We start from the raw sequence: 16,789 nt of genomic DNA on the forward strand, positions 1-16,789 counted from the left end.
CTGATCTCGGAAGATTAGCTGGGCCAGTTAGAACTTGGAAGGGAGAAAAGAACTAAACCTAAAGAGATTCTTGGGTTTCATTATTAGACAATAATATTGCGGAAAGTAAATTTTTCGGAAATGTCAAGTTTTCAGCATCTATTTCATAATGGTATTCAATATCTTTGGTCTAAACCCGACAACATGAAACTGGAAAGAAAAAAAAACCCAAATAATTGTTGAGAGGAAGGAATCTCGTCCATCACGCTAGGTCATTCTGACTTTCGGCAAGTTGAGTTTCTCAGCAATGACAGAAGCAAACATCACAATAACACTGGTCGACTTTCCAAACCTGCGCTTGTAGTCAGACAAGATTCACACGGCTGCAGGCACACTGACATCTCTAGTTTACTCCCTTTTATTAGAAGTACATTAATACTGCACAAATGTATAAAAATATGGCAGAGTTGTCATCGTAACAATACTTTCTTCTCTATATGCTCGTAGTTATAAAAATGACAGTCATTTAACATATAAACAACTACACACACAAATGTTTGAGTGTGCAGATAATATATATATATATTTTTTTTATATATAATACTCTGAATGCAATATATAAATGTTATACTGTAAGTTTTCATATAAACTACTTTAGCTGTTGTACGGCTTCACAATGTTTTTAAACAGCTCAAAATAACTCGACATTGTAACAAATTCAATGATATGACTTCATGATAATAATCATAAATAAATATTACAAAAAAATATCAAATGTGGAAGTGTTAGTTCCTTAAAAATCTCTAATTCTGGATAAACCCACTTTTACAGTATTAGGTATTTAAAATATTGATTTCTTCCCTGGATAAGGCTATTCGTTTGTGACGTATAAATATATTGGCGCCATTCTTTTCATTGTGTAGCACTGGGGAGATCTTTTGGATCTTGACAATATCTTTTTTATTGCACATTCTAATGTCACAAGGAAAGTGGTAGCAGGTAACCGGACAATCGACAAAAGTATTAGTGGGTGGGTTTTGCGGCACAGTGTAACCTCACACAAGCATATTGCACATAATCAATATAACTATAGGTACTTGCTTATACATCCTTTGAAGCTCCTTCGCCAAATTAGCATTCACCCAGAACTCATTTCATGTATACACTGCCTTCTGCACAGGGGTCAACTAAAGAGCTGTCTCTTTTAAGTCATTTAAATTTGGCAATCTGGTTCTTTTTGTCCGGTTAAAAGGCATCCCGTTCTGGCCAGGCTTGGAGGCCAGCTGATCAGGGAAAGGAGCTCCCTCACTAGTTCCTCGATTTACTGGGGAGACATGCCACAGAGGTTCTGGCTGTCCTGGAATCTGCAGTCCAGGTCGACTTTTTGGCTGTGGCTCCTGACGATGGACTGAGCTGGAAGGCTGGCTCATTGGGTGTATTCTGGCCTCTGCAAAGGAAGGTGTTTTAGGTGGCTGGTTGGGTAAAGGTTGAAATCTTGGATCTGGTGGTACTGAGTGATTTGATGATGGGTGGAGAAGCTTCCACAGAGACTTTAAGGGTTGACTCTGGAAACAGAAGCAGACATATCGGTACAAATATTAACAGGAATATATTGTATTAATAATACATGAAAAAAAGAAATGGAACTTGAGGGACAACTGTCAAAATGTACCATCAAAGGCCAGTCACAGTGTGTTTCAAATCTGCCTTCGTACTAAACTGTGATCAATGATTGGCGTGCAGGCCCTCAGTGAACATTTAGGATGTGCTCAGTGACAATGAGATTTGGATCCAGATAATGAGGGAGATTTATCAAATTGGTGTAAAGTAGAACTGGCTTAGCTGTCCATAGCAACCAATCAGATTCTATCTTTCATTTTCCACAGCTCCTCTGGAAAATGAAAGGTGGAATCTGATTGGTTGCTATGGGCAACTAAGTCAGTTCTACTTTACATCAGTTTGATAACTCTCCCCCAATGTCCCTACTATAGTTACATAGGTTGAAAGGAGACACAAGTCCATCAAGTTCATTCATTGTTAGATGAATTATAACCATTTGCCATTAGATAAGCATCTAGCCCTTGTTAAACATTAACATAGTATCTGCCATTACTGCCTCTTGGGGTAGGCACAGTTTGACCTCTTTAATTGGAAAGAATCATTTCTCGTATTGATGTCTAAATCGCCTTCTCTCCACATGTAATGAATGTCCCTATGTCCTTTGTAAAGTTCTTAAGCCTCATTCACACGTCAGTGTTCCACGGACGTGTGCTGTACGCGTTCTCCACGGACAGCACACGTCCCCATTCATTTTAATGTGTGTATTCAGACATCAGTGTTTTAGCACTGTCCGTGGTTACGTGTTTTCAGCACGGATGCATGCTCTAATTTGTCCGTGTTCACGTATCCATCACTCCCATTATAGTCTATGGGTCCGTTAAAAACCACGGATGCAACACAGATGCCATCTGTGCTGCGTCCGTGTTTCACAAATCATTAGGAAGAGATGCTTTGAAAATTATTTTTCAGCTGTGCAGGGTCAGTGAAACACAGATGCAACACGGACAGCAAAAAACGGACACACAGACCCAACATGGATCCTTCACGGACAGCTTCACGGATGTACCACCTGCTCACGGATTTGAGCACGGACACGGACGTGTGAATGAGGCTTTAAAGTGAATAAATCCTGTGCCAGTTCCTTGTACTGACCATTCGTGTATTTGTACATGTAAATTAGACCACCTCCAAGGTGTTTTTATTCCAAGCTGAACAAGACCAATTTTTTAAAGGGATTTCCAGGAATTAACATTTTTAAGCAAGGACCCACAGCCTGCCCCCCGAAACATGAGATTCACCTGTACCTGCTCCATGCCGCTCCGGTCCTCTACTGTCCACTGTCTCCATCTTCCAGTCCGCACACCTTTTGCATCCAGTGATGCACGTCACCGTTGAAGCCAGCCAATGCCCATGCACCACCGGATGTAAAGAGTACAGGAACCGGAAGATGGAGAGAGTGGAGGCAGCATAGAGGACCAGAGCAGCATGGAGCAGGTAAGTACGAATCTTCTATTTTAGGGGGCATAATTATCATTATAACTGGAAAACTCCTTTAAGCCTCTCATTATAAGAGAGACCTTCCATCCCATTTATTAATCGGGTCGCCTATATCTGAACCCTTTCTAGCTCTCCAATATCTGTTTTAGGGCTCATTTACACAACCGTATGAATGGGTCTGCATCCGTTCCACAATTTAGCAGAACGAGTGCTGACCCAATCATTTCAATAGAGCCGCAAAAGATGCGGACAGCACACACCGTGTGCCGTCCACATCCGTTGCTCCATTCTGTGGCCCCACAAAAAAGATAGAACTTCCTATTCTTGTCCATTTTGCGGACAAGAATAGGCATTTCCGATAATGGGCTGCCCGCACCGTTCCACAAATTGCGGAAGACCCATTGGCAGCATCTGTGTTTGGCGGATCCGCAATTTAGGGACCGCAAAACGCGACATGAGCCCTTAGTATGTGGAGCCAAAAACGGAATCCTGTGGTCCTACAAAGGGTTTATAGAGAGGGTAATAATATTTTAGGATCATAAGTTTTTATCTCTTCTGTTAAGAGAGAGAGTGTCACTTTAGTCACTGACTAAATCACATATGTGTAATGTATTAAAACATCTTTTAGGTATAACTCCAACTTTAAACATTTCATCTTTCTAATGGCTGTGGCTCAGTTCCTCTGTCACAGAGCTCCAACTCATCTGCTTCCCTTCACCCTTAACGTTTCTACTGATGGTGACCTAGGCACCCACTAAATGCTACAAAAAGGGCTTTGCGGGCAGCAAGTCGCCATTTTCCACCTCTCTGAGGAGCGGCAGGGTAAGCTAAAGATGGCTGGCAGGATATCAGTCCAACTTCGATTATCTGCTAGTAGCGGGTGGGTCAAGAAAGGTATATCTTTGGATAAAGGACCTAATCTGGTGATATCACATTGTGGCTGTCAAGAAAGTAGGCCAGTCAAACATCGTGGTCCCCCGTGTAGCCCTGCCAAAAAAGTACTTACATGAGAATGAATTTCTCCCATTTTGTCTGGACGCCACTCTTTGTGTCGGCTGCTTTTGTGACTGGATGAGTGGGTGCTTTTCTGTATGTTGAGATGATCTTGACCATCTGTATTAGGCATCTAGTTCACAAGAAAATACAGGGTTCAGATGTGAACAGGAACAAGAGTAAAGGCAGCAGCATTGTTTGTGGTCCTTTGGATCAGTGTTATAATAAGGTTAGATAGCTGTTGGCTAAACGCTTGTTCGTCTGACAGCTGTCCCTCATGAACCCCAATACACATACTTGCTCAGCTCAGCAGAGCAGGCATGTATTTTCTATGGGGAGAGAGACAAAACTTGCTACCAGACACCTCTGCTGGGGGCTTATCTACCCATAGAGCAAAAATGGACTGGGCATGTTGAAATCCACCAGCCCGATCATTCTTTCTCCTGACATCTGTGCCATCCAGGGAAAATCAGAATACCACCATACATGTTCAATGGTTGGCCAGTACAATCAAACTTGCTGGGTTAAACCAAAATTAGTCTAATGTGTATGGTCAGCTTAACTAAAAGGCTATCAACACCAGCTGCAGAAGAAAAACAGTTGAAATTTTTACTAAAGACCAATTAGAAAAAAATATTTCTAATCCAAGTAGAACACAATAATAATTAAAATACTCTCACAGATGTCCACAGCCTTTAAAGTTGCACTATACTTTGGGAAACCCCCGTTGATCACCTCGCTGCAGGAGATGGATTCAAGACGGTCCCATAGACTTTCTATTGAGTCTGTCTTGCTTCCATCAACTACAGTAAGGAGAGAGAATGCGCTATGTGACGCTTCTCTCTCCTTGTTCTAGCGATCAGTGGTATTAGCACTCCGATCCCCAACAAACCAAATCTTTCATATGTCACTATGACATATCAAAAGTTTTCCCAAAGTCCAGTGCCACTGGTCATAGACATTAGGTCTGTTTTTTAGTCGAACCTACTGTTTCTGGTGAGTTTTCTCCAACTTACGCATCTATTGCAATTAGAGGCCCCCAACTCTTACCCAAAAGGTGATGTCAGGAGAAATAAGGAGAGATACTGGATTTTAACTGCTCGATCCGTTTGTTCTCGGAGATAAGCTGCAGCCATAAGTGCAACATCACCTTTGCGATCAATACATTCATTTGGTATGTTCATTTCGATGTCATTATGATCGACTCAATGATGACTCTGGATCCAAAACAAGACTGCAAATAATACAACTGCAACAGTACCATGAGTTCCCAACATAAAGAAATAATCAAAAAGATTCCCCTTCAGGTAGATTTCAGCCCACGTATTGCTTATTCTTTGCATTACTTTCCTGTATTCGGCATGCAGATTTCACCCCTACCCAAAGCATTTACATGCTGTTAGTTCTAAGCAGAGGAGAGAGGGATTAAGAAGAAAATTGGACACTGTTTTGCTGGCAAAAAAGAGTTTATGACAAAAACAAGCATAAAAACCTGAATTGGATAGAAAGGACTTTGGGAACATAACATATTTGTGTTGTGTTCTGGCCAAGTAAAAACTTGCCAAGAAGTTTATCAAAGAACATATTCTGCCTGGTCCTTTTCTTCTTAACCTGTTGTATTAATGTATGATAAACGTATAATATATATTTTTTTTTACAGTTTTTGCTAAATGTGTAGATGTATGTTGTTTGACATGTGGAATTATTATGTACATATAGTATGCAGTGGAAGTGCACAGGCTAGTATGATAAGGAATTGCAATATATAACCAGGAGCAATCCAAAGATAAGGTTGGCATTTAAAGAGGACCTGGCCCCTCTCCTGACATGTCTGTTTTAGTAACTACTTGCATTCCCCATGTAATACCAATTCTTGAGCATCTATTCTTATGGCTCAATGATGTGCCATTCTCTTATTAACTGGGCTAGAAGCTATTGATTGCTAGCAGTTTGCAATGAAGGCCCAGATGGATGTTACCAGTTGGGGTTGTGTTCCTCCGTGCATCGTCTCACATTATCCAATCAGTGCTGCCAGAGTTAAACTGTGAAGGGACACAGACCCAACTGGTAACACTCAGATGAACCTTCATTGTGACCTGTTAACAATTCATTCATAACTTCTAGTAGGAATGATAAAGTAATGATACAACATAGAGTCATAAGAAGAATTGTTATTACATGGGGAATGCAACTACACCGAACAAAAATATAAACGCAACACTTTCGGTTTTGCTCCCATTTTGCATGAGCTGAACGCAAAGATCTGAAAAATGTTCTACATACAGAAAAGACCCATTACTGTCAAACATTGTTCACAAATCTGTCTGAATCTGTTAGTGAGCACTTCTCCTTTGCCGAGATAATCCATCCCATCCCACAGGTGTGGCATATCAAGGTGCTGATTAGACAGCATGAATATTGCACAGGTGTTCCTTAGACTGCCCACAATAAAAGGGACTGTATATTGGAGGGGGCAGGAGAGATGGTGTGATGTTATTTACATGGGACTGTATTTTGGAGGGGCTGAGGAATTATAATTTTTGAGGACAGTAAACAGAGGAATATAACTACAGGGGGCACTGCAGGGGGCATTATAAATACTGGGGGCGCTTCAGGGCGAGCATTATAACAGTAGGGGGCAATATAAATACTGGCGGCACTTCAGGGTGCATTATAACAGTAGGAGGCAATATAAATACTGGGGGCACTGTGGAGGCATTGTAACAGTAGGGAGTGATATAAATACTGGGACACTTCAGGGTGAGCATTATAACAGTAGGGGGCATTATAAATATTGGGGGCAATGTGGGGGCATTTTTAATTCCAGGGGACATTAGGCGTTCTTATTATTACTGGGGGCTCTATAGGAGGGACTTATAGATCTGCATTATTTCTACTAAGAGCACTATGGGGGGTCTTATTACTACTGGGGGCTCTGTAAGGACATTATTAATACTGGAGGGCTTCTACTAATGGGGGCACTCTTGGGGGAGCACTATCACTGTTGGGGCACTGTAGGGGGCAGCATTACTATTGAGGGCATTCTAGAAGGGAATTACTATTGGTGGGACTATGAGGAGCACTGTTACCATGGGGGCACTCATTTTTCTTCAGCATAGTATTTGGGGGTACAGAAAAGTGAGGAAGCCAAGATGTCTGTGTGTCACACTCTGCAGAGACGAGGCGCGGCTGAGAGAAGTTATCCGGACCGAATGGAGAAGATGATGATAGAGAAGATCTACATCAGAGGAGACGTCACCTGGGAGGCGCTGGATGCGACAGGTATGTGCTGTTGTATAGCTGTATAGGAAATACAGTAATATGTCTTCAGTGCTAGTGTTTGGGGCGGTGCATTGGGGCTTGGGCCCCGGATCTTTTGAGACTCTAGCAACGCCCCTGCTGAAATGTGCAGTTTTGCCTTACTGGGAAGGGGGGGTCAAAAAATCTGTCAGTATTTGGTGTGGCCACCATTTGCCTCACGCAGTGCAACACATCTCCATCACATAGAGTTGATCAGGTTGTTGATTGTGGCCTGTGGAATGTTGGTCCACTCCTCTTCAACAGCTGTGCGAAGTTGTAGAATATTGGCAGGAACTGGAACACGCTGTCATATACGCCGATCCAGAGCATCCCAAACATGCTCAATGGGTGACATGTCCGGTGAGTAAGCTGGTCATGCAAGAACTGGGATGTTTTCAGCTTCCAGGAATTGTGTACAGATCCTTGCAATATGGGGCCGTGCATTATCATGCTGCAACATGAGGAGATGGTCGTGGATGAATGGCACAACAATGGGCCTCAGGATCTCATCACGGTATCTCTGTGCATTCAAAATGCCATCAATATATGCACCTCTGTTCGTTGTCCATAACATACGCCTGCCAATACCATAACCCCACCGCCACCATGGGCCACTCGATCCACAACGTTGACGTCAGCAAACCGCTCACCCACACGACGCCACACACGCTGTCTGCCATCTGCCCTGAACAGTGAAAACCGGGACTCATCCGTGAACAGAATGCCTCCCCAATGTGCCAGACGCCATCGAATGTGAGCATTTGCCCACTCAAGTTGGTTATGATGACGAACTGCAGTCAGGTCCAGACCCCGATGAGGACGACAAGCAGATGAGCTTCCCTGAGATGGTTTCTGACAGTTTGTGCAGAAATTCTTTGGTTATGCAAACCGATTGTTGCTGCAGCTATCCGGGTGGCTGGTCTCAGACGATCATGGAGGTGAACATGCTGGATGTGGACGTCCTCGGCTGGTGTGGTTACACGTGGTCTGCGGTTATGAGGCCGGTTGGATGTACTGCCAAATTCTCTGAAACGCCTTTGGAGACGGCTTATGGTAGAGAAATGAACATTCATTGCACGGGCAACAGCTCTGGTAGACATTCCTGCATTCAGCATGCCAATTGCACGCTCCCTCAAATGTTGCGACATCTGTGGCATTGTGCTGTGTGATCAAACTGCACATTTCAGAGTGGACTTTTATTGTGGGCAATCTAAGGCACGCCTGTGCAATATTCATGCTGTCTAATAAGCACCTTGATATGCCACACCTGTGAGGTGGGATGGATTATCTCGGCAAAGGAGAAGTGCTCACTAACAGATTTAGACAGATTTGTGAACAATATTTGAGAGCAATGGGTCTTTTGTGTATGTAGAAAATGTTTCAGATCTTTGAGTTCAGCTCATGCAAAATGGGAGCAAAACCGAAAGTGTTGCGTTTATATTTTTTGTTCAGTGTAGTTACTAAGACAAACATGTCAGTAGAGGCGACAGGTCCTCTTTAAATGCCCTCACATCCAACTGGGTACGTACAGCCTCTAGATTGCTCTCTACAGGCAAACTAAAGACACTAAAGACAACGACAGATGGCAGCCTATAGCTTCTGAATGGGCTTCAAGGCTGAATCTGGAGGAACTTGATTTCCTTACTGCTGCTATTCCCTAGTATTACAAAGCAGATAGTGATTCTGCCAGTAAACCTGAGATACAAGTAGTCCCAAACTGGTGATATCAGTGGGATCAGATGATGATCTCATCGGTATTTGGGACACCTGACTGTCCACTAACAGCAGTTGTCTGGGGACAGAGGGAACAGGTATGTTGGATTTCAACATGCCTAATCCTTTATTACCAGAGGGTCTGGAAGTGGCTTCTTCCACTCTACCTATTGAGATAAACATATATGTTCGGCAGATAGCTAGCTCGAGTGTACGTCCTGGTTAAAGGTTATGAAAGAACTTCAGACAATGCATGTTCCTTACATATTAGCATGTGTGCCTCCAACTCAGGAGTAACCCTTAATTGTATAAGAACAAAATGCTGCGTGGTACATGATGCTGCACGGTACAGCTGACAACGGAAATCGATTTACTGTTATTGAAGATGTTACGGCAAATGTTTCTACATGCATTATCTGTTTAATGGATATGTAAACCATATGTCCATGCTGCAATACAAAACATATAATCCTATAAGAAACAAAGTGAGTGATATAGCGCATCGTTGGACTAGAGGGCTATAGCAATCGTGCAGATCATCGAGACAGTGGGGAGGGCTTCTGAATCCGAAAGTACTGCAATTCCACAGTGATAAAAGATTTTTATTTTTGGAAATTTTGTTTATTCTAAAACTATCTAATACTTTCTGATATCTCTTGTGAAATTGGACCTGGCCTTGATAGAAAATTAAGAGGGTCTTGGAGTAATACAGCTGTTTGAGCTCAGATTTACCATGTCCTTAATGTACAATGTTACACTGGCCCGCCGCTCTATTCGCTATGTGTCTGTGTGAACAGGAGCATAGTTCCAGTGCTAGGCCACATATACTGTACATACAGTTGGGCTATATATACAGTCATCTGAATGAGCCCTTACTTTGAAATCTGAGATATAATCAGTTTACCTGTCGTATAATAACAGTTGCTTTTCTGGACTTTAATCTCAGCCTGTTCCTGACTATAAGTTAGCCTGATTCCTCTGGTACCCCGCCCAGGTGTCCCTATTCCTCGTGGGTCAGCAGCATACCACTCCTGGGAGGTTGGCACAGTGGGTTAAAATCCACAGATGGTAAAAGACACATACAACTGTGCAGAACCCCCTTCTACAACGGAGAAGAGAACTTTTCGGGTAAAACATCAGGTGGTGCTATGGTGACCTGATCCATCCTCTATCTATACACCCTTGTTGGAAAGATCAGGGCACAGGGTTATTTTGGGAGGTATTTTTAACACCTTTTTGTAACGTGTTAAAATGTGTAAATTGTCTACATATTCAGTGAGATTTTTCTTGTAACCTATGATATCCAATAAACTGCAATGAAATTATACGGAATATAAAGAATAGAATGAAGATGTTTCATCTTTTTTTTGTATTGCAGCATGTTAACATTCCCAAGATGTAATGTCAAAAAATACCGTAATGTGCTGGGTGGCGGAAGTAAGGTGTGAGCTGCCAACTATGGCTATGCCATGAAGATGGGCATCTTTTTTGTTAATTAGTACATATTGCTCCATCTGGTTCTGTAAAGGTTCTAGCAAAGTGTGGTAAGATCAGGAAGCTGGAAGCAGTAGGAAACCCTCTTGACAGCCCAAATCCATGCTGTTTCATGTGATGGGAGAGGTATTAATGTTTCATTGCCAGCATATTTAAAGAAAATAATACCATCGGCAGATTGACTACAGGCAGTTTTTTCAAAGAAGAGCTACTCTTTAAATTGTTCTTTGAACTAAAAAGTGGGAAGAGGCTTTTCTTCACGTTCGGTTTTTCAGGATCTGTGGATTCTGTCTGCAATATAAGATACAAATATACTAATTGCATGGATGCAGCATTATTTCTGATGCTTAGTGTCATCAGATGGTGATGATCTCTATTTTCAAGGTTAAACAGGAAATCCACAAATAGTTAATATGTGTGGCCTTCTCGATGCAAAATGTATAAGCTGAACCAGTCTGAAATTCTTCTAAACTTTGGCAAAAGAAAAGACAAGTTATAAACCTCCAAACTGAAGTTGTCCCACAACACATAATGCCATAGGTGGTGATATAACAAAGGTTTAGCATGATAGACATCTCTTGTAATTGCAACAATTACAGTAACCCCTTAATGCCCAGAGACCGATATACCAAATATAAATCTAAAAAAAATAATCACTAAATTATACGTATCCAAAGATGTGCCAACAAAAACTTCACCCTGTCTGACCAAAAACAAACTGACAGATGGCGACGCTGATCAAAAAAATTTAAGTTATGACTTTTGAACGCAGTGCCACAATTATTTATATTTTTTCATAACACTTTTTTTTTTATTGTGCAGAAGAACTAAAACATAAAAAAAAACCTTATATACAATCACTGACAAAAAAAACCCAAAAACAATGCACACAGACAGAAATGTCAATGTCATGGCTTACAACTGGTAGTCATGCTCACCCACACACAGCACACTTAGCCTGCCCGGTAGCCAGACTTATGGCCAATTGAGCATTTATGGTACTAGCTGGAAAGCCAGCATTGGCAAGCTAGGAGTGTGTAGGATCTCCAGGCCCAGCTGCAATATATCTCATCTTGTACCCAGGCTAGAGGTGGTCCATCACGGTACTAGAGCCTCCTTTCAATTGTCCAGTGTTACCCAATAAATGTATTTGATGCATTATTTTTTTTGTCAATGAGTGTATATTTGGTATCTTTGCAATCATAATGACCTAAAGGAAACGAGGTATTACACAAAACATATTGGAGATAAAGCTTTGTCTGTAAGGACAAATGTTTTTATAATGTTTTCATGAAGAATCCTTCTTCTATTTTTATCCTCCTCTTCACTTCTAGGCAGTGGCGTACATAGAGAAGTAAGGGCCCCATAGCAAGGATCAAACCTGGCCCCCCGCACAGGACAGAAGGGTTTCTGCCTAAACCCTTTTCAATGACCCCTGGGCCATTTTTCCACTACTTTGTTTGCTAAAAGTTGTTCCTTTAGAGCAGGGATGGCCAACCTGCGGCCCTCCAGCTGTTGTAAAACTAAAATTGCCACCATGCCCTGCTGTAGGCTGATAGCTGTAGGCAGTCTGGGCATGCTGGGAGTTGTAGTTTTGCAGCAGCTGGAGAGCTGCAGGATGGCCATCCCTGCTTTAGAGGGTAGAGTCCTGACCAAGTTTTCACCTCCAGTAGAAGAGGAGATAATCCCAACTAAGACTGGGCCCTCTCTTGCCCTGGGCCCCATAGCAGTCGCATGTTCTTCCGCTATGGTAGTTATGCCCCTGCTTCTAAGGGAGAACAGCTCCATAATACAGTACCATACAGAGCACCATACCACGGCACAAAGAGTGCTCAAAGGGGTTGTTCAAGAATGGAGGGGGTTTTGGCAACATCCACCGCCAGTTGGCCAGACCTGTAAGGCCTCGTTCACATTTCCGTTTTTCACTGACGTGTGCTGTCTGCATTTTCAACGTACCCATTGATTTAAATGTGTCTGTTCACATTTCAGGATTTTTTCTTACTGAATGGGGATCATTAAAAAAATCACGGGGACATGCACTACTTTGATCCGTGATGCGGACCAAGCACGCCCATTGAAGTCTATGGGTCCGTGAAAATCACTGACACACATCCGTGTTCTGTCAGTGTTGCATCCGTTTTTCACTGAAGACTAATAGGAGATTCTTTGGAAATTAATTTTCAGCTGAGTAACGTCAGAAAATTAAAGATGACACACGGATGGTAAAAACGGACACACGGATGAACCACGGATCCTTTGCGGACAGCTTCACGAATGAAACACGTACCCTTTTTTTATTTATGGACGAGACACTGACACAGAAATGTGAACAAGGCCTAAAGGGAAACTTACCTGATTCCCGGTGCTGGCTCCCTGCTTCTTCTTCTCTATGCCTAAAATGCTTAGCTGGGCTTCCTCACTGTAAGCATCCAGTTTAACATCACCTGAAGCAAATCACTGGCCGCGGTGGTGACCGGATCCCCTTGCATCATGTGACCATTTGTCAAGACGTAAGGGAAGCCGATCACCGTGGCCAGTGATTGGCTGCAGGCGAATTCAAACCAGATGTTTACAGCTAGGGAGACCAGCGGAGCATCTCACGTCAGGAGGAGAAGGAGCGGGGAGCCAACGCCGGGAATCAGATAAGTAAGCTTCTTATTGCAGGTTTGACTAAGTCGGGGGGGGGGGGGGGGGGGGGTGTTCTTGCATAACCCCTTTAAGGTGCAGTAATACAGAGCCATAGGGCCTGCCATGTGCATGAGGCTTTATACTAATAATAGCCAACAAAAATGCCAAACTGGCTTCCATGGAACTAAGAAAGTAAAAAACTCCAAATGTATTCAAAAGAAACCACTTATTAAACCCACTGCACTCCGAATTGTACTAAGGCATAAAAGGCAGCAGACTTCTATGTGACCCTCTTTACATCTGTATAACATTATTTTTTGTTGGATTCTCTTCCTCTTCTAGAAGCTCTTCTTCTAGGGCAGTGATGGCGAACCTTTTAGAGACCGAGTGCCCAAACCGCAACCCCAAAACCCCCTTATTTATCGCAAAGTGCCAACGCGGCAAGTTAACCTGAATCCTACAGTCCAATATAGTATATCTTTCATGTACTTTATCATGTAGTAGCTATAATAGCCTGTCTACATTCAGTGCGCTGCCTGCGCTGTTCATGGTGCGTCCTGCGCTGATGAATGGCAGGAAAGGTCTAAGGCATATTGGTACACTCAGACTTTTTCCAGGGCGTGGGTGCCCACAGAGGGGGCTCCGAGTGCTGCCTCTGGCACCCGTGCCATAGGTTCGCCACCACTGTTCTAGGGTATAATATTCCCAATATCTGAAGCCACACATGGCACCATACCAGGTCAAAAAGAAGTCCTGTGGTTCCATAGTAAAGAACTGCAATAACTCACATGGCTCTGCCGTGTCCATGAAGACTAATACTGCAATACTTCAGTCTCAAGTTCCAAACCTGAATACAGACATATCTAACAATAATTTGCGTGAATCACGTAACCCACCGTTTTCTCATTTCTTTTACATTTGATTTTAGCCACAAACAACCCTTCCTGTAGAAAGAAAACCTGAACAATACAATCAACTCACAGCTTGAGACTTCTTCTTTTTCTTTTTTATGACTCGGAAAAAACTTTGCTTTTCCTTGTCTTTAATTTGTTCGGAATGGCTTTTTTCTGTTGCTGTCCTATAGGAAAAAATAAATAATATGTTAAAACCTCAAGTACAACAACTCTACTTTCTAGTCAGATCTCTGTTCAGTCAATGACAAATTCATGGAAGGTATTGCAGTTATGGTTTAACACGCAGACTTCTTTACATTGGGCCCATTGGGAGATTTCTCTGCCACACTCAGAAATCATACTTTGTCGTTCTCCACTCATAGCCTATCCATAAGAACATATTCCTGGTGTAGTTTCAGTTCAGATTTCGCTCTAAAATGCTAACTTTGATAAATGACCAACTCCGCAATCACTCATCATTTGGAATTGGCCCGTGTGCCCGCTCCTTACTTTTTCTCATCTGTCCAACTTCTACTCTTAGTTTCTAGTTAATAAATCTTTTTTGGGCGAAACCAAAATTCAGATTACAAGTAAGTGAAGAGAACTGTTCTAGGCCACATATACTGTACATACAGTTGGGCTATATAGGTAGTACAGTACAAATGTTCTACAGTCCACAAAGAGACGCTGGCCTAACTAAGACCTAAAGTGCTATGTCAAATGTTGGAATTTATGGGACAGTGCATGACACGGGGATTGTTTCTTAGCTGTTCACTGAATTCTGCTATTTTGTACTTCCCCCCAAGACCCTGCTCTTCGGATAACACAGTGCATATGTTTAAGGCTACTTTCACACTGCCGGTTTCTGGCTCGGCCTGTGAGATCCGTTTCAAGGCTCTCACAAGCGCCCCCAAACGGATCAGTTCAGCCCCAATGCATTCTGAATGGATAAGGACCCGTTCAGAATGCATCAGTTTGGCTCCGTTCCGCTCTGGAGGCGGACACCAAAACGCTGCTTGGCGATGCGGAGCCAAACGGATCCGTCCTGACTTACAATGCAAGTCAATGGGGACGGATCTGTTTACATTGACACAAATATGGTGCAATTGTAATCAGATCCATCCCCCATTGACTTTCAATGTAAGTCAGGACGGATCCATTTGACTTAGACTTAGACTTTTTTTTAACAGAGTAATGCAGACGGATCCATTCTGAACGGATACCAGCGTTTGCATTATAGGTGCGGATCCGTCTGTGCAGATACCAGACGGATCCGCACCTAAACGCAGGTGTGAAAGTAGCCTAACCTAGACTGTTTCTTTAGCACTTGTTTTATGTTAAACATATTTTTTCAGAATTTTGGGTGAACTAAAATTTTTCTTGTCACTATGTATATATTAAAAAATCCTGAACGTACTGTGGCCACTGAGCCTCATAATAGGAATGAAAGGCTATCACCTAAATATAGATGACACAGGATCTGCCAGTTCACAGTGGTTGAGGTTCATAGCTCCCCTCCTCGCCTCCCTGCACAATGACCTCTGCACAGATCCCACAGCATGCCCTCAACACTCTCCCATAAAAGTAAATAAAAAATCTTGAAATTTTACTGTGGCCACTATGCCTCATAATAGACACTTTGGGGGTCATTTATTAATCCGAAATATGCCTAAATTAGGTGTATTTCAGGAGCAGATTGCGGCACAACTATTAGTTGAAGTTGTGTAGAGGCCAGCTCCTCTTCAGAACTCCGGTGGATCCACCACCAGTTTAGGGGGTTTATTAAGACTGGCGTCTAAAACTCTGGTCTTAATAAATGTGCCCCTTTATGTTCTGTGCAGGACACTTCTTAGCAGCCATCTCATTATCATCACTGGCAGCATTACAATGAAAGGTTATCATCTAAATATAAATAAGACAGGATCCGCCAGTTCACAATGGTTGAGATTCACCACGGTGATGTACCATGTGATTGGAGCATGTGATCTGACGTCACCAAAGGTCCTTTAGCCAATAGTTCATCTTTTGAGAAGTAAAGAAGAGACCGGGAGCTACGCGAACAAGAGGAGAAGGTGAGTTAATTTTTTTATTTTTTTAACCCTCAATTGATCACCTACTAAGCATTCTGTATTCAGAATGCTATTATTTTCCCTTATAACCATGTTATAAGGGAAAATAATACAGTTTATAGACTGTCACCTAGCAACCATGCGTGAAAATCGCACCGCATCCGCACTTGCTTGCGGATGCTTGCGATTTTCACGCAACCCCATTCACTTCTATGGGGCCTGCGTTGCGTGAAAAACGCAGAATATAGAGCATGCTGCGATTTTCACGCAACGCATAAGTGATGCGTGAAAATCACCGCTCATGTAAACAGCCCCATAGAAATGAATGGGTCGGTATTCAGTGCGGGTGCAATGCGTTCACCTCCCGCATCGCATCCGCGCGGAATACTCGCCCGTGTGAAAGGGGCCTTATTCTACTTCAGAAAGGAATCTCATTCTGTTTACCCACCCGATTACTGCTTCTATCGAAAACATGGGGCTTGTTTGGGGTCTACGTGACTGCACCTTTAAGCAGTTTAACAACTTGACTCTGACTTATTCCAGAAATATATTAGAGTTTCAGCAAATGATAGCATGTTCAATTATTCACAGCATTAACTCAGCAGCTATAGCAGGAATCTCAAGAGTAATGACTGCTAAGAGTCACCACCAGTGACCTCATTT

General features: G+C 42.6%; 1 protein-coding gene across 5 annotated transcripts in view; it reads right to left on the reverse strand.

Annotated features, from left to right (window-relative positions):
• Nucleotides 1–202: 202 nt before the first annotated feature.
• CDKL5 (cyclin dependent kinase like 5) overlaps nt 203–16,789 on the reverse strand; it is a 398,517-nt gene continuing 381,930 nt past the window's right edge. For 2 of the 5 annotated variants that reach the window (XM_040423696.1, XM_040423695.1), the window contains exons 17-20: nt 14,146–14,242; nt 10,705–10,827; nt 4,043–4,162; nt 203–1,544 (exon numbers count right to left, since the gene is read on the reverse strand). In XM_040423696.1, coding sequence (XP_040279630.1) covers nt 1,167–1,544; nt 4,043–4,162; nt 10,705–10,827; nt 14,146–14,242 — 718 coding nt within the window. In that variant the 3' untranslated portion in view covers nt 203–1,166. The remainder of the gene's footprint in view (nt 1,545–4,042; nt 4,163–10,704; nt 10,828–14,145; nt 14,243–16,789) is intronic. The other 3 variants (XM_040423700.1, XM_040423698.1, XM_040423697.1) reach the window with 2 other exon arrangements.

This window comes from Bufo bufo, chromosome 3 (assembly GCF_905171765.1).
Source record: "Bufo bufo chromosome 3, aBufBuf1.1, whole genome shotgun sequence".
Classification (NCBI taxonomy): Eukaryota; Metazoa; Chordata; class Amphibia; order Anura; family Bufonidae; genus Bufo; species Bufo bufo.